This window comes from Ochlerotatus camptorhynchus, unplaced genomic scaffold (assembly GCF_037179485.1).
Source record: "Ochlerotatus camptorhynchus isolate MF236.1 unplaced genomic scaffold, CSIRO-AGI_Acam_v1.1 ptg000022l, whole genome shotgun sequence".
NCBI lineage: Eukaryota > Metazoa > Arthropoda > Insecta > Diptera > Culicidae > Ochlerotatus > Ochlerotatus camptorhynchus.
Window position 1 is genome coordinate 5,602,914 of NW_027040514.1, and position 17,902 is coordinate 5,620,815.

The following is a 17,902-nucleotide window of genomic DNA, read 5'->3' on the forward strand; positions in this document are numbered from 1 at the left end:
TTTGTCTCTACAAACTTGTGAGAGTCGTGAGACTACAATTTTTCTCAAGTTGAGGGGTCCCATGCGTGATTTGCAACACGTTCGCTTCTCAAGCGGATGGTCCATGGGTTCAATTCCATTGATCTTCTTATCGAATTTTGATGCATTTTAATGTGCCTCTAGATAGGTTATTGAAGTCCGATTCTGGTCACTTTCCCGGGGCACCTGAAACTTGTCCGGAAGTGGCCAATATGGTTCAAGATACTTAATTTTTTCCACCATTGATTTTGATATCAAATTTTGATTTAATTTGATGTGTCGCTTAATGGGTTTTGTTCCTTTCAAGTCAAATTTAGCCTCATGGCCCATAAACGCCGGAACTTATTCCGGCCATATCTACAAAACCAGCGGTTCGATTCCATAATCCTTCAATAGCGTACAATGGGACCACTAAAAACATTAAATGAGACCACATAAGACCAAAAAATTTTTTTTTTATGGCTTGATTATCCGGAGGGCTCTTTTATCCGGAGTGAAATTTTTTTCAAGACTCCGGATAATCGATTCCGCCCTGTAACTGCAGTATCTAGCAATTAAAAATTCATCCAATGCCAAATGATTTGAAAATTCTGTCGAGTAATCATCCCGATTTTGTCACCATTCCTTCTCAATTCTCCCAGCCTACCATACCATACACCACAAATCGAATCCATAAAACAATCACGGCCATCCAGTGTAGTTAGCTCCAGCGGAATATTATCCAACAACTACGGAAACCAGTCCCCGGTTGCAGCAACATCCAATTCAGAGTAGCGTGTTTGATAATTCCACAATCAGATTGTTATCGAGTGAAAATTCAATTTAGAATTCTGCCCTCCACCATCCCCACCCAAACACCGGCCCGGAAAAGTCAATTGGGAAATTGAGTGGCACGCAATCGACAGCGAGCGTGTCTCTCACCATTACAAAGGCACATACACATCAGCCACGTGAGGATCGCTGTTGTTGCTTATTGTTGAAAAACTGAACGACTGCTGGCCGAACGTGGAGTGGATTATTGGTGGCATCCTCGAGGGTTGGGATTATTGCCGGATTAAACCCCGATAATGTTTTTTTTTTCATTTATACCGGCTGTAAATTGATCCCGGCGATGAAATAATGGTCAATGTTCAGTGATACGGAACAATTTCGGCATCCGTAGAATGTAAAATGTTTTAAATTAGCGGACGGAACGAATTGAATTCAATTGAAAATATGAGCTGGAAAGTGGAATGTTTTCCGTTTGATTGGATGTGATCAACTGGAATTATTCCGTTTGACAGTTTTAATATTTAACGAATCAACAATAAATGGAAGCGGGTACCGGGTTATTTATTTTTTTATAGGAAAAAGACCGAATATTCTGTGTCGAGTGGGACAAGAGAATGAGTTTCCTTCGTCAATCACAAACATGATGTAGGTATGTAGACATTCAAATAAGCAATCGCTAGCACACGAACAGAGCAAATAGCGAGTATCTTACCTTAAACACTTGCCGGCAGAGGAAGTTTTCCTTCACGGGGAGCAATCTGTTGGAGGAGAACGAGACAGAGAGAATTAGGGTTAAGTTGACTAAAATAGTAGGGCAAATTTTGCGGAAATTTTCTACACAGGTTAAAACTTTCAATACCACTCGCAAAAACAATGACGACAACCAACGATGGTGGCAACGAAAGCAGAGCAACTTTTTGACTGTGAAAATTGAGTTAAATGAAGCTGTGTGACCGCAATCCTTTGGGATGGGTTTGGTGAGAGTCAGCGGATCGGGTCATTGGTATCATCACTGTGGAATGTGATTTTGTGAGTGTAATGTTTTAATTCAGATGTGTGCAACTCGATGAGATGAGTTTAGCTGATTGCAGTATCACACTATTTGCCAAAATGCAAAAAATTAAATAATTAGTCTATATACTAGTTTTACGCCAAATGACGAATCGATAAGGCTCGACCTTCTCCGATTTGCAGGAAACTGAACGAAATGACATTCGAGACAAAGTTGACTTAGCTCAAAGTTTTAATTCACTCAACGTTTGTAAACCTCCCTCGTGGATGATCACACTCCGTGGAAATCAAGAGACGGTTGCAATTTGCTAAAATCTCAGTTAATGGCATCAATTCCATGGACGTTAATTTAATATCATCAATCTTGGCCTTGCTCTTCTCGATTGCCACCATACCCTGCGCCGTTTCTGTTCCGGCAAGCTCGGCAATCTGAAGGACAAAGTGCCATAATAAAGTTATCATAACTCACTGGGTGCCAACCACCCTCCCCCTTTATCCGACTACAAAAGGATAAATATTCCAGTAAAACCACCCGAATGCCATGTGGGCTCGTAAAATTTAATCACATGTCAAATTGCGCCTCAGCGTGGTCCGACCACGCTGCAACCGGTCGGTGTCACCATCGTGATTTTTGCCACTTCGTATCAAACCAAATTGGCAGGTAGGTCACTGAGTGAGTGCGGTACTTACTTGGCCATTTCGGAGAGCTGCAATCGACCGTCCTTGTTGGCGTCGAATACCCGGAGCTGCAATGGAGAAGAATCAAATTTTCCTTAAGCTGAAAAAACCGTTTTTCCAAAAAAACAGAAGATCATTACCATTGTGTCGGTGTACTCGATTAGTTTATCCTCTGACACGTCGTTAATTTTCTTGGCTTCCTTCAGAAGGTCACGGAGGAAATTCTGTTGATTAGGAGGGGAGGGAAGAACAATGTAGTAAATAAGACGTGAAATGTTCGTGAAGCCATGGCGGTTCACGGCTTAATGGCGAGCGAGCAAGATTTCGTTTCTTGTGGTCGGGATTCCAGTGGTGGCGCATTGCGATGGGTGTTGAACGCAAAATGCTGCGAGTTCATTAAAATCCTTTGAAGGTCCTTAAGTTGATGGTGCTGACGGTGTGAGTTACTGATAAGTTTCAACAAGAGCTTCCTTCGGTTAGTTGGAAAAGCAAGATGTGAATCAGCTTGGTTATTTTCCAATTTTGGTTTGCTGTGAAGAACTGTGATTCGTAGGAGGCTTATTATTGTCATAATAATGAGTATAATAAGCCTAGCATGATTGACAGTTAGAACAACAAAGGTCAGAGAAACCTTATCTGCTACAATAGTGGTTGTCAGACATTCGTCGCACCAATATTGAAGACAGTTATTACAAAGCCAAAATAATGTTTCAGAATTATCAAAAAAGTCTACATAATACATATTTGCCCAAAGTTCGCAAATATAGGCATGACAAGACGAAATAGCTTAAATACGCCAAAGTAGCCAAAGCAGAAGAGTTTCAATCAAGCGAAATTTGAGTTCCAGTTCAATTCAAATTGAGAAGCTTAAATTGAAAAGATCAAATTGAGAAGTATGAATTGAAAAGTTCAAATAGAGAAATCCAAATTGAGAAACTCATGTTGAGACACTCATATTAATAAACATAAATTACATGTTTATGTTGAGAAGATCAAATTGAGACGCGCAAATTGAAGATCAAATTTAAAAAAAATTAATTAAGAAGTTCAAGATGGAAAGCTCCATTTGAGAAGTTTGAATTGAGAAGATAAAATTGAGATCTTTAAATTGAGAAGTTCAAATTGAAAAATTCAAATAGAGAAGATAACGGCGCCGGTGGTGTAGTGGTAAGCGTGATTACCTCTCACCCCAGCAGGCCTGGGTTCAATCCCAGTCGGCGCCGCCGGGATGTTCTGAGGCATAACATCTCTGATCACGCCTTCCTTCGGATGGGAAGTAAAGCCGTTGGTCCACGGTTCATGAGTTGATGGGTCGATAGGTAGGGTCTAGGTGTGGGAGCTGCCTTCCTAGCACGTCGGTAGCATTGGTGCTCAGCACGGAAAACAAGATCGACGGAAAAAAACAAACCAAAGGAAAAAAAAAAAAAAAAAAAAAAAAAATAGAGAAGATCAAACTGTGCACTTCAAATCCAGAATATCAAATAGGGATGTTCAAAATGAGAAGAACATGCTCAGACGCTCATATTGAGAAGTTCAAATTGAGATGTTCCAACTGAGATTTTGAATTGAGAAGATCAAGTTGAGAAGTCCAAATTAAGAAGTTCAAATTGTGAACTTCAAATTGTGAACTTCAAATTGAGATGTTTTCAAATTGAGATGTTTTCAAATTGAGATGTTTTCAAATTGAGAAATTCTAATTGAGAAGCTCAAATGGAGAAGTTTGAATTGAGCAGTCCGGATTGCGTAGACCAAATTGAAATTTTTAAAATGAGATGTTCAAAGTGAAAAGTTTAGATTGAGATGTTCCAATTGGTAAGCTTGATTTACTATGCTCAAATTGACTCGATTGGAGAAGTTCAAATTCAGAATGCCAAATTGTGGTGTTCAATTGAGATGATAATGTTAAGACGCACACATTGAGAAGCTAAATTGCAAAGTTTAAATTGCGATTTTCAAATTAAAAACTTTGAATTGCAAAGTTCAAATTGATGTTCAAATTGATGCTCAAATTGAGAAGTTCAAATTCAGAATATCAAATAGTGATGTTCGAAATGAGAAGTTCATGTTGTTACCTCATGTTAAGAAGTTCAAATTGAGAAGATTAAATTGAGAAGATTAAATTGAGAACATCCACTTGTTCAAATTGAGCTGTTCAAATTCAGATTTTTAAATTGAGAGATCAAATTGAGAAGTCCAATTCCAGAAGTTCAAATTTTGAAGTTCAAATTTTGCAGTTGAAATTGAGATGATTAAATTAAGAATTTGAAATCGAGAAGTGCAAATTGTGAAAATCAAATTGAGCTTTTCAAATTAAAATTTTTAAAATGGAAAGTTCAAATTTAGAAGTTGAAATTAAGAAGATGCAAATTAAGAAGATGCAAATTGAGCTGTTCAAATTGAGAAGTTTGAATTAAGAAGTCCGGATTTTGAAGTTCAAATTGAATTTTTTTAAATGAGATGTTCAAATTAAGGTTCTCATATTGAGAATTTCAGATTGAGATCTTCCAATTGGTAAGCTCGATTTGCTATGTTCAAATTGAGAAGATTGAATTGAGAGGTTCAAATTGAGAAGTTCAAATTCGGCAACCTCGATTGGAGAAGATCAAATTGAGAAATTCAAATTCAGTATGCCAAATTGCGATGTTCAATTGGGATGTGCATATTGAGACGCTCACATCGAGAAGCTCAATTGACAAGTTTAAAATGAGAAGTTCAAATTAAGAACTTTGAATTGCGAAGTTCAAATTGAGAGGTTCAAACTGATGCTCAAATTGAGAAGTTAAAATTCAGAATATCAAATAGAGATGTTCGAAATGAGAAGTTCATGTTGCGACCTCATGTTGAGAAATTCAAATTGAGAAGATCAAATTGAGAAGTTCATATTGTGAAGTTCAAAATGAGCAGTTCCAATCAAGAAGTTCAAATTGAGAAGATCTAACTGTTCAAATTCAGATGTTTAAATTGAGAAGAGCAAATTGAGAAATCCAATTTGAGAAGTTCAAATTGTGCAGTTGAAATTGAGTAGATTAAATTGAGAATTTCAAATCGAGAAGTTTTAATTGAGAAGTGCGAATTTTGAAAATCAAATTGAGCTTTTCAATTTTTTTTTTATAATGAGAAGTTCAAATTGAGAAGTTGAAATAGGAAATTCAAATTGAGAAGATGCAAATTGAGTTGTTGAAATCGAGATGTTTAAATTGAGAAGTTCAAATTGAGAAGCTCAAAAGGAGAAGTTTGAATTGAGAAGTCCGGATTGTGTAGTTCAAATTGAGCTGTTTTAATTGAGATTTTCAAAATGAGAAGTTCATATTAAGGTTTTCAAATTGAGAAGTTTAGATTGAAATGTTCCAATTGGTAAGCTCGATTTGCTATGCTCAAATTGAGAAGATTGAATTGAGAGGTTCAAATTGAGAAGTTTAAATTCAGCAACCTCGATTGGAGAAGTTCAAATTGAGAATCTCAAATTGAAAAGTACAAATTGGGAAGTTCAAATTCAGTATGCCAAATTGTGATGTTCAATTCAGATGTTCATGTTGAGAAGCTCACATTGAGAAGCTCAATGGACAAGTTTAAATTGAGATGTTGAAATTAAGAACTTTGAATTGCGAAGTTCAAATTGAGAAGTTCAAACTGCTGCTCAAATTGAGAGGTTAAAATTCAGATGTTCAAATAGAGATGTTCGAAATGAGAAGTTTATGTTGCGACCTCATGTTGGGAAGTTCAAATTGAGAAGATCAAATTGAGAAGTTCAAATTGTGAAGTTAAAATGGAGCAGTTCCAATCAAGAAGTTCAAATTGAAAAGATCCAACTGTTCAAATTGAACTGTTCACATTCAGATTTTTAAATTGGGAAGATTAAATTGAGAAGTCCAATTTAGGACGTTCAAATTGTGAAGTTGAAATTGAGATAATTTAATTTAGAATTTCAAATTGACAAGTTTTAATTGAGAAGTGCGAATTGTGAAAATCAAATTGAGCTTTTCAAATTAAAATTTTCAAAGTGAGGAGTTCAAATTAAGAAGTTAATATTGAGAAGTTAAAATTAGGAAATTCAAATTGAGAAGATGCAAATTGAGCTTTTCAAATTGAGATGATTAAATTTAGAACTTCAAATTGATAAGCTCAAATTGAGAAGCTTGAATTGAGAAGTCCGATTTATGAAGATCAAATTGAGCTGTTCAAATTGATACTTTTAAAATGAGATGTTCAAATTAAGGTTTTTAAAATTGAGAAGTTTATATTGAGATGTTCCGATTGGTGAGCTCAATTTGCTATGCTCAAATTGAGAGGATTGAGTTGAGAGGTTCAAATTGAGAAGCTCAAATTGAGAAGTTCAAATTACCTCGCTTGGAGAAGTTCAAATTGAGAAGTTCAAATTCAGTATGCCAAATTGTGATGTTCAATTGAGATGTTCATGTTGAGGCGCTCACATTGAGAAGCTCAATTGTCAAGTTTAAATTGAGATTTTGAAATTGAGAAGTTCAAACTGTGGAGTTCAAATTGAGAACTTTGAGAATTCCAAATTCTGAATATCAAATATAAATGTTCGAAATGAGAAGTTCATGTTGTCATGATCATCATGTCGAGAAGTTCAAATTGAGAAGATCAAATTGAGAAGTTTAAATTGTGAAATTAAAATGGAGCAGTTCCAATCAAAAAGTTCAAATTGAGCTGCTTAAATTCAGATTTTTAAATTAAGAAGATCAAATTGAGAAGTCCAATTTTAGAAGTTCAAATTGTGCAGTTTAACTGAGATGATTAAATTGAGAATTTAAAATTGAGAAGTGCGAATTGTGAAAATCAAATTGAGCATTTCAAATTATAATTTTTAAAATGAGAAGTTCAAATTGAGAAGTTGAAATTAAGAAATTCAAATTGAGAAGATGCAACTTGAGCTGTTCAAATTGAGATGTTTAAATTGAGAAGTTCAAATATAAAGGATCAAATTGAAAGGATCAAATTAAGAAGTTCAAATTGAGGAGTTCTAACTTGACAACCTCGATTTGCGAAGTTAAAATTTAGGATATCAAATTTTGATATTCAAATGTTCATTTTGTGACGCTCACATTGAGAAGTTCAATTAAAAATTTTATTGAGATTTTCAAATTTAGAAGTTCAATCTGTGGCGTTAAAATTGGATGGCTCAATTTGAGAAGTTCAAATTGAGATGTTCAAATTGAAAAGTTAAAATTGAGATTTTCAAATTGAAAAGTTAAAATTGAGCTGTCAAAATGAGAAGCCAAAATTAAGAAGTTCAAATTGAGAAGTTCAAATTCAGAAGTTCAAATTGAGAAGTTCAAATTGAGAAATTCAATTTGAGATGATCCAATTGAAAAGTTCAATTTGAGCTGTCAAGTTAAGAAACCAAAATTAAGAAGTTCAAATTGAGAAGTTGAAATTGAGATGTTCAAATTGATATGTTCAAATTGAGAAGATCAAAGTAAGCTGTTCAAATTAAACATTTTTAAAATGATAAGCACAAATTGAGATGTTCAAATAGTCAATCTTAAACTTAGTAGTTCAAATCGATACTTGGAAGTTGAGCTGTTCAAATTAAGAAGATCAATTTGAGAAGTTTGGATTAAGAAGTTCCAATTCGTAAGCGTAAATTGCAATGTTCAAAATTGAGAAGATTGAATTCAGAAGCTTAAAACGACAAGTTCAAATTTAGATTTTCAAATTGAGATGTTCAAACTGTGGAGATAAAATTGAGAAATTCAAATTGGATAGCACAATTTCAGAAGTTCAAATAGAGATGTTCCAAATGAGAAGTTCATGTTGAGACGCTCATATTGAGAAGTTCAAATTGAGATGTTCAAATTGAAAGGATCAAATTAAGAAGTTCAATTTGTGAAGTTAAAAGGGAGCAGTTCCAATTAAGGAGTTCAAATTGAGAAGTTCAAATTGAGAAATTTAAATTGAGATGATCCATTTGAGAAATTTAATGTTGGCTGTTCAAATTGAGATTTTGTTACAATTGGGAGGTTCAAATTGAGAAGTTCCAATTTGACAACATCGATTCGAGAAGTTCAAATTGAGAAGTTAAAATTTAGAATTTAAAATGAGATGTTCATGTTGAGATGCTTACATTGAGAGGCTCAATTGACGAGTTTAAATATAGATAAATTGAGAAGTTATAATTGGATAGCTCAATTTAAGAAGTTTACATTGGGAGGTATAAATTGAGAAGTTCCAAAGTCAATGTTCAAAATTCATATTGGTTTAGTTCAAATTTAAAAATTCTGCAGTGCAACTTGAGAAGTCTAAACCGATAAGTTCGAATTGAGAAATTCAAGTTAAGAAATCCAAATTAAGTAGTTCAAATTGTGAAGTTGAAATTCGACGCTCAAATTGAGAAGTTCAAATCGAGTAGTTCAAATTGATAAGATCAAATTGAAAGGTTTAAATTCAGAAGTTCAAATTGAGCAGAGACGCTTGCATTGAGAAGCTCAAATTGACAACTTTGAATTGAGTATTTCAAATTGTGTTGTCAAATTCAGTAGTTCATAAGCTCAAATTGAGAAGTCCAAAATGAGGACTTCGAGTTAAGAAGTTTGGATTGAGTCGCTCAGATTGAGAAGTTCAAATCGTTAGAAGATCAAATTGAAGGAAGATCAAATTGTGAGATGATTAAATTGTGGGAATACCAAATTGAGAATTTCAAATTCATAGCTCAATTTGGAAGTTCAAATTGAGATGTTGGGTTAGGTTTTCTTTATTAGAGAGGCTTTGAATTGAGAAGCTCAAGTTCAGAGGAACAAACAGGAAAGTTCAAATTGAAAAGGTCAAACTGAGATGTTCAAAAATTGAGTAGCTCAAATCGACAAGTTTAAATTAAGATGTTTAAATTGCGGAGTTGAATTTGTGAAATCCAAATTGAGAAGATCAAATTGAAAAGTCGAAAATGATAATTTCATATTGAGAATATCAAGCTGAGAAGTTCAAATTGAGAAGCTCAGATTGAGAAGTTTAAATTCAAAGCCCAAATTGACAGTCCAAAGGGAAAAGATTGATTTGTGAAGTTCAATTGACAGGTTCAAATTTTGAAGCTAAAATTGAGATGTCCAAACAGATAAGTTCATATTGAGAAGCTCAACTGACAAGGTTAAATTGAGAAGTAAAAACTAAGGAGTTTAAATTTAAAATAAACTTGAGAAGTTCAAATTCGAGTAAAGTAAAAGTAAAGTAAAAGTAAAGTAAAAGTAAAGTAAAAGTAAAGTAAAAGTAAAGTAAAAGTAAAATAAAAGTAAAGTAAAAGTAAAGTAAAAGTAAAGTAAAAGTAAAGTAAAAGTAAAGTAAAAGTAAAGTAAAAGTAAAGTAAAAGTAAAGTAAAAGTAAAGTAAAAGTAAAGTAAAAGTAAAGTAAAAGTAAAGTAAAAGTAAAGTAAAAGTAAAGTAAAAGTAAAGTAAAAGTAAAGTAAAAGTAAAGTAAAAGTAAAGTAAAAGTAAAGTAAAAGTAAAGTAAAAGTAAAGTAAAAGTAAAGTAAAAGTAAAGTAAAAGTAAAGTAAAAGTAAAGTAAAAGTAAAGTAAAAGTAAAGTAAAAGTAAAGTAAAAGTAAAGTAAAAGTAAAGTAAAAGTAAAGTAAAAGTAAAGTAAAAGTAAAGTAAAAGTAAAGTAAAAGTAAAGTAAAAGTAAAGTAAAAGTAAAGTAAAAGTAAAGTAAAAGTAAAGTAAAAGTAAAGTAAAAGTAAAGTAAAAGTAAAGTAAAAGTAAAGTAAAAGTAAAGTAAAAGTAAAGTAAAAGTAAAGTAAAAGTAAAGTAAAAGTAAAGTAAAAGTAAAGTAAAAGTAAAGTAAAAGTAAAGTAAAAGTAAAGTAAAAGTAAAGTAAAAGTAAAGTAAAAGTAAAGTAAAAGTAAAGTAAAAGTAAAGTAAAAGTAAAGTAAAAGTAAAGTAAAAGTAAAGTAAAAGTAAAGTAAAAGTAAAGTAAAAGTAAAGTAAAAGTAAAGTAAAAGTAAAGTAAAAGTAAAGTAAAAGTAAAGTAAAAGTAAAGTAAAAGTAAAGTAAAAGTAAAGTAAAAGTAAAGTAAAAGTAAAGTAAAAGTAAAGTAAAAGTAAAGTAAAAGTAAAGTAAAAGTAAAGTAAAAGTAAAGTAAAAGTAAAGTAAAAGTAAAGTAAAAGTAAAGTAAAAGTAAAGTAAAAGTAAAGTAAAAGTAAAGTAAAAGTAAAGTAAAAGTAAAGTAAAAGTAAAGTAAAAGTAAAGTAAAAGTAAAGTAAAAGTAAAGTAAAAGTAAAATAAAAGTAAAATAAAAGTAAAGTAAAAGTAAAGTAAAAGTAAAGTAAAAGTAAAGTAAAAGTAAAGTAAAAGTAAAGTAAAAGTAAAGTAAAAGTAAAGTAAAAGTAAAGTAAAAGTAAAGTAAAAGTAAAGTAAAAGTAAAGTAAAAGTAAAGTAAAAGTAAAGTAAAAGTAAAGTAAAAGTAAAGTAAAAGTAAAGTAAAAGTAAAGTAAAAGTAAAGTAAAAGTAATATAAAAAATGTAAGTCATGTAAAAAATTGAAGCGATGCGCGTTTCTGATTATTATTCTGCATTTTATAACCTGAAAATCGTGACTGCTTATGCCAATCTTATCAGATGGCTGTGGTTGAAGTAATGTAAAAGTTAAATGAGCAAATGAGCCCACGTTGAATTAGTTTCGCAAAATACCCTCACTCAAATCCCATTTTATCCCCATGTCAAAAAACCGGCAAATCAAATTGAACTTTCAACACCGTCCGCACTAATGACCGCAGAAGTCAAGACCACTCGAAACCAAACCTTCTTCCAAGCCATCACCAAAATCTGCCATGGTTCATTGATTGGCTACCAATATTCCATCGGACAATTACCTTTAGTTCGTCTGCCTCGATGTAGCCACTGTTGTCCGAGTCGTATTCCCTCCAGATCTAGAGAGGGGAGATAGGAAAAATACATGAGTCAGGTAAAAGAGAAAAGAAGAACAGGTGGAGCCAAAGTTTTCCACAGACGTGCTGCTTCAAATTGAGTTGATTGGAGTTTGGTTTCTTCCCCCTAAGGGATGCAATCTGATAGTCTGATGGTTGAAAAATTGAGCTTGTTGGCAAAAAAATTAATCATTTTGAGATTTCAGATTCAACCGAAACAAACAAAAATCGCATCTTTAATTACGGGTCCAAATCGATTCAATCAAAATTGCAAAATGCCGATTAAATTTTCCCACCCAATTACTTACCTTCATAAATTCCACACTCGACTCCAGCGGGTTATCGAATCGGAACAGCAGCAGGAAGTTTTCCTCCATCGGCAGTAGCTGAGCGAGCTGGAAAAGAAAGAAAACACCGGACGTCAGACGGGCGATTAGTGTGTTCGGCACAATGATCTTAATTACAATTGCCTTATCATCAAATGTAATTGGATTTTGCTGCTCAGCAGAGCAGCACTCTTACTTTCTGGCACTTGAGGGAGGAATTTTCATCCTTCCTTTAACCCCCTCAGAAATGTAAAGATCCCATCGAGAGCGGCATCGTCGAGCCAAGAAAGACAATCGAGCACATACGGAGCCAAAAACTGTAAAAAGTACAGTGGGCTGCCGGTCGTCGAGAAGATGAAAACTCATCTGGGACGTGATCGGAATGGCGGCTGCTGCTGCTGTTTGGCTTGGTGTAACCGATTTTTCTGGTTCTTCTCGGCGAACGAAAAATGGTCGAATATGAAAAATTTGCGAAAAGGAAATCGAGCCAACGATAAATCGAAAATGCTGAAACAGTTGGTTCAGCCAACTAGCAATGCATGCATTACGGTTGGCAGCTGAATTATTCATCTGAAAATCATAATAATATGATTGGCAGGTTTGAACTTGTTGAACGTTGCTCAGTAAATTCGACTGAAATAGATATTTAAGGGATCATTGCATTAAAGAAGGGGTTGGAGCATTATATTTTCTTTACTTTTGCTTTACTTTTACTTTACGCTTGCTCCACTTTTACTTTACTTGAACATTACTTTCACGTTACATTTACTTTGGAAGTTCAGTTTTTTTTAAAAGGTTGAAATCCATTATTTTTTAACTTTGGTGTAGGCTACACAAACATTACATTAGGGACACCTCTGTTAGCTCAAGCAACAAACAGGATCTTATCAAGATTACACTAAATTTTCCAACTTCCAGCCGACCTTCAACCGGACAGAAGCGAATTCCATTAATTTCATCTCTTATCGCTTCACGCTCCGTCCATTAATTGAATTTAAAAGCGACCGAAAACTGTGGAGGTCAGTACGCCAAGTCCTCCCCTCGTAGCTATCTCAATCCGTTAGTAATTACGCAATTTCCCTAAAAGAAGCCACGAGAAAAAACACCCTCTGGAAGAAGGTAAGCAAAGAAACATTTTTCACTTTCATCACCACCCTATTTTGACCGAAAGCGAGAAACGAAAAATTAAACCTTTAAGAGAAAAACCTTACCCAGAAGGGGTTGGTGTGAAACAAAAGCACACCCCTTCGGGCAATCAACGGCCACCGGATGCCTGCAAGGAAGACAAAAGGACCGCCAGCGATGGAACATTTTCATAACTTACTTCTTCGGGAGTTTTTTCCTTTTTTTGGCGGAGAAACCTTCCATGGCTAGCAGAAAATGGAAACCCGGCTGCAACGCCCACATGGAGCCGAACTCTTGTTAAGGGGTTTAAGGTGAAAATTGCATCAAGTAGAAATCCTGGGAAGGACGACAGCAGAAAGTATCGAAAAATCACTGAAAATTGGTACCCGCTCATGGCGTGGATGGAATTTATTGAATTTTCAAGTGCATAATTGATTTTCATAGGATTTGAAAATGGCGGAAATGGGGTTTCATTGAAGAAGGTCTATGTTGAGCAATTTTCTTTATCTTGTTAAAATACACACCTTTCGAAAGATTCCCGTTTTGTTTTGAAGTAGGGGAATTTACGTATTCTCGGCAACCTAAGCAGCGACCTTCTTTCTATAGCCTTTTTCTCTATGGAACGCACACATATGCAGTATTGGTTTGTTTACAATCTTTTGCTGCCAGCTGCTCTAACAATTTCAGTCGAAAGAATTGTCAAAAACTGTTTTGAAACGCTTTTACAAAGCTCAAATCTTCTCTAGTGAGAGCGAGTATTGTCGGCAACTAGTTTTTCTTCGGCAACCGTTCCATTTGAACTGCATGTAAATCTGCTGTTCTATTATCGGCAACTCGAAATCAGCTACAATTTGTAGTGCGTGTGTTTCATTTCAAGAAAACCCTGCTAGATTGCTTTTTCTCAGTGGTAAAAATATAGTCAAATTGAAGCTGAAAGCATAAAGAATCGTTTGCATGCATTCAGCGAAGTGTTTTCGTAAGAAAATCCAGTGAAAATAGTGTTTCAATTTGGGTTGCCGAAAATAGTCTGTCATGCCGAAGCCGTCATTTCCCCTAAATCCGGAACTTCACGTCTATTTTTTCTTCAAAGGAACTTAAAAAGCTACACTGCTCAAGCAACATTTCCGGTTTTATATGGTCTCCAATACCAAGAAGACTGGTAACTCTTCAATTTTCTCATACGACCGCTTTGAAACAAGCAAAATCGAGTTATTTGCCGCTCAAAGGTAAATGCTTGGAACAAATTTGACAGCAAAGGTTGTACTCTTCTTCAGAAGAAAGGTTTGTGTATTTGATAGTTTTTCTATGTGTTGATTCCACCTTCGCTCAACCCGCAGCGCTACTGCACAGAACAGAAGGGGAAGTGCAAACAAATCAGTGAATCAAAAAGTGGTTCATTTTTCTGCTCAACAAGCGATGCGTTGTGGTAGCGTTCCTCACGGGCTTCTATGTTCACTCACACTATCATAGCATGCTGCCTATCTTAACGGCATGCAAAAGATGCCTTCTACCGCTAGGTGCGCTAGTGTTCGCCAATGAAGAGTGGAGCCACTTTCTGATCCAAAGTTCCACGTCTGTTCTGTGGCTACTCTCTTTCGCTTGGATTCTGGGAAAGTTGTCAGTCTTCTTGATATGATATCTTCGATTAAAACACACCTTTATGTGTTTAAGTGCCAGTGTGGGTTGATTTCTCTTAGGGGTCATTATCGTACATGAAGGCAAAGTCCCTAATCAATCGAAATTTCGTGGTATTTTTGGTGATATTGTGTTGCAAAATATTGTAATAGTTTTAACATTTTATTTTCATTACACTGCATGATGGCCACTGCAGTATAGAACATATTACCCCACACCAATGCAAATTCACCACCATGTTTCACAGCTTCACGTTTCAAGACAATAGTATCAGTTTTTTAATTTCCTTGATCATTTTAAGCACAACGACAAGTTCAAGAGGACTTCTTGAGGATGTTGTAGATTACTTCAAAAGAAAGTCCAGAGAAAGTCTTGAAGTTCCAGAGGGAGTTCTAAGAATTTCCAAAAAATAATTCCTATGGAAAGTTATAGGAACATCCGAACGAAAGTTTTTGGAACTCCCAACGGGAAGTTTTAGGATCATCCGATGGGAATCTATACGAACTATCGAATGGACCTTCCAAAGATTTTCACGAAACTTTTGACGGGAAATTCTACGAACTATCAAATAGAGGAAGTCCAGAGGTCTTGTGGAGAAAATCTAGAGGACGTCTGGAAAAAGTTGAGAGGAATTTTGGAGAAAGTCCGTGATACTTCTAGAGAAAACTTAGAGGACTTCTGAGAAATTTTGGGGGACTTCTGAGAAAGCCCGCAGGCCTTCTGGAGAATGTCTAGAGGACTTCTTTAGGATGTTTTAGATGGCTTCTGGGAAAATTTCAAAGTACATGTGGAGAAAGTCCACAGGACTTCTAATGGAAGTCCAGAAGATGTTTTGAGGTTCCAGAGGTTGTTCTAAAGAAAATTCAGAGGACTTTCGGGGAATTCTGGGAGACTTCAGAAGCAAGCCCTACTGGAGAATGTCCAGAGGACTTCTGGAGGAAGTTCCAGAGGACTTCTTGACGATGTTGTATATTACTTCAAAAGAAAGTCCAGAGAAAGTCTTGAAGTTTCAGAGGAAATTCTAGGAATTTCCAAACGGGAAGTTTTAGGAACATACGATGGAAAGCTATAGGAACTATCGAATGGAAGCTCTAGGACCTTCCAAAGAGAGATTTTGACGAAACTTTTGACGGGAAATTCTAGGAACTATCAAATAGAGGAAGTCCAGAGGTCTTCTGGAGAATATCTAGAGGACATCTGGAAAAAGTTCAGAGGACTTTTGGAGAAAGTTCGTGATACTTCTAGAGAAAACTCATAGGACTTCTGAGAGATTTTGGGGGACTTCTGAGAAATCCCGCAAGCCTTCTGGAGAATGTCTAGAGGAATTCTTGAGGATGTTTTAGATGGCTTCTTGGAAAAGTTCGAAGTACATCTGGAGAAAGTCCACAGGACTTTTAATGGAAGTCCAGAGGATATTTTGAGGTTCCAGAGGAGGTTCTAAAGGAAATTTAGACGACTTCTGGGGAATTCTGGGAGACTTCAGAAGCAAGCCCTACTGGAGAATGTCCAGAGGACTTCTGGAGGAAGTTCCAGAGGACTTCTAGAGGATGTTGAAGATGACTTCTAAAGGAAGTCCAGAGAAAGTCTTGAAGTTCCAGAGGGAGTTCTAGGAACTTCCAAAAAATAGTTCCAATGGGAAGTTATAGGAACATCCGAAGGAAAGTTTTAAGAACTTCCAACGGGAAGTTTCAGGAACATCCGATGGGAAGCTATAGGAACTATCGAATGGACTTCCCAAAGAGATGTTCACGAAACTTTTGACGGGAAATTCTAGGAACTATCAAATAGAGGAAATCCAGACGAGGTCTTCTGGAGAAAATCTAGAGGACGTCTGGAAAAAGTTCAGAGGACTTTTGGAGAAAGTCCATGATACTTCTAGTGAAAACTCATAGGACTTCTGAGGAATTTTGGGGGACTTTTTAGAAAGCCCGCAGGCCTTCTGGAGAATGTCTAGAGGACTTCTTGAGGATGTTTTAGATGGCTTCTTAAGTTCAAAGGGCTTCTGGAGAAAGTCCACTAGACTTTTAATGGAAGTCCAGAGGACTTCTTGAGGTTATTTCTAGGAACTTCCTAGAGATAATTCTAGGCAGCGCTGTCATATGATGACTCAATGCACGCAATGTTCTGATTTTCTTAAATAAACAAAGTGAGAATCAAGCAAACACAAAGTTTGCTTGTCTTTCACCCTGCACAAGTGTAAAGCAGCAGAGAAGAGAAGACAAACACACACCCAGAAATAACGAATGCTCAATGTGTAGCCATCACTCCGACGGCTCCGACGCAAAGAGCGCCACTCTTCTTATTCTTATTCGTATTTCAAGCTTATTACGTAGCGCATATTAGCTTATTGCGTGCTCTCAACTTAGTGTTCTAATTGCAGTTCCACAGGTATTAATTGAGAGCTTTTGATACCAATACCAATGCATGAGTTTGTATATTGTGTGGCAAGCATAATGATACTCCATGCGCAGGGAAGTCCAGAAAATTTCCTACTCGAAAGATTCCCTCGACCGGACTGGGAACCGAACCCACCTTCTGCGGCTTGATAATACCGTGCCTTTACTGACTAGGCTATGAGCGCCACTCAAGGGAAACCCAGCAAAAAGACAAAATTCTTCATCGTTATACCGTTCTTCATCTCCTATGCATGCAGTCGTGGTAAGCAAAGTCTGCAAAGAATGCAAAGAAGACATTAGCACTTTTTGTATTATATTCGCTCCCTGCGCCGCACGAAGTGCACCGCTCATTGTGTGGATCACTTTTTCACATATTAGTTGGAAAAGAGTGTGCGAAGTCAATGGGAGAACCACACACTCTTTGTCGAGTGTTGGTTGTGAGATGCATGCACAAAGTTGCTTTCCTAACTCTCTGATGTGCTTTACAGCCCTGGTTCTAGGAATTTCCAACTGGATGTTCTGGGAACTTTGAACGGGAAGTTGTTTTAGGAACTTCCGACAAGAAGTTTCAGGAACTTCCGGAGGAAAGTTTTAAAAATTTCCGAAGGAAAACTTTGGGAACGTCCGATGAAAAGTTTTAAAATCTATCTCTAGGATCTTCCAAAGAGACGTTCACGTAACTAGTATTGTAGGAACTTTAGAATTCTGGAAGAAGTTCTGAGGTCTTTTGAAGAAAGTCCAGAGGACGTCAGAAAAAAGTTCAGAGGATTTATTGAAAAATTCCATAGAACTTCCAGAGAAAAATTCCATAGGACTTCAAGAGAAAATCTAGAGGACTTCTGGGGAATACTGGGAGATGTCAGAAGCAAGCCCACAGGCCTTCTGTAGAATCTTTAGAAGGATGTTCCAGAGGACTTTTTGAGGATGTTTTAGATGACTTCTGGAGAAGTCCAGAAGTTCTGGAGAAGTCTGGAGAAGCCTGGAGGAAGTCCATTGGACTTCGATAGCAAGTGCAAAGGAAGTCTTGTAGTTCCAGAGGAAGTCTATATGAAGTTCCAGAAAAGTTCG

At 35.8% G+C, this 17,902-nt stretch overlaps 1 protein-coding gene across 7 annotated transcripts in view; it reads right to left on the reverse strand.

Moving 5' to 3' along the window:
- The window catches only part of Cbp53E (Calbindin 53E), a 302,857-nt gene that overhangs the window by 64,472 nt on the left and 220,483 nt on the right, over positions 1-17,902 (reverse strand). For all 7 annotated transcript variants that reach the window (XM_065227714.1, XM_065227707.1, XM_065227700.1 and 4 more), the window contains 5 exons: positions 11,661-11,747; positions 11,299-11,355; positions 2,619-2,702; positions 2,491-2,546; positions 1,502-1,547 (listed from right to left, as the gene is read on the reverse strand). In XM_065227714.1, coding sequence (XP_065083786.1) covers positions 1,502-1,547; positions 2,491-2,546; positions 2,619-2,702; positions 11,299-11,355; positions 11,661-11,747 — 330 coding nt within the window. The remainder of the gene's footprint in view (positions 1-1,501; positions 1,548-2,490; positions 2,547-2,618; positions 2,703-11,298; positions 11,356-11,660; positions 11,748-17,902) is intronic.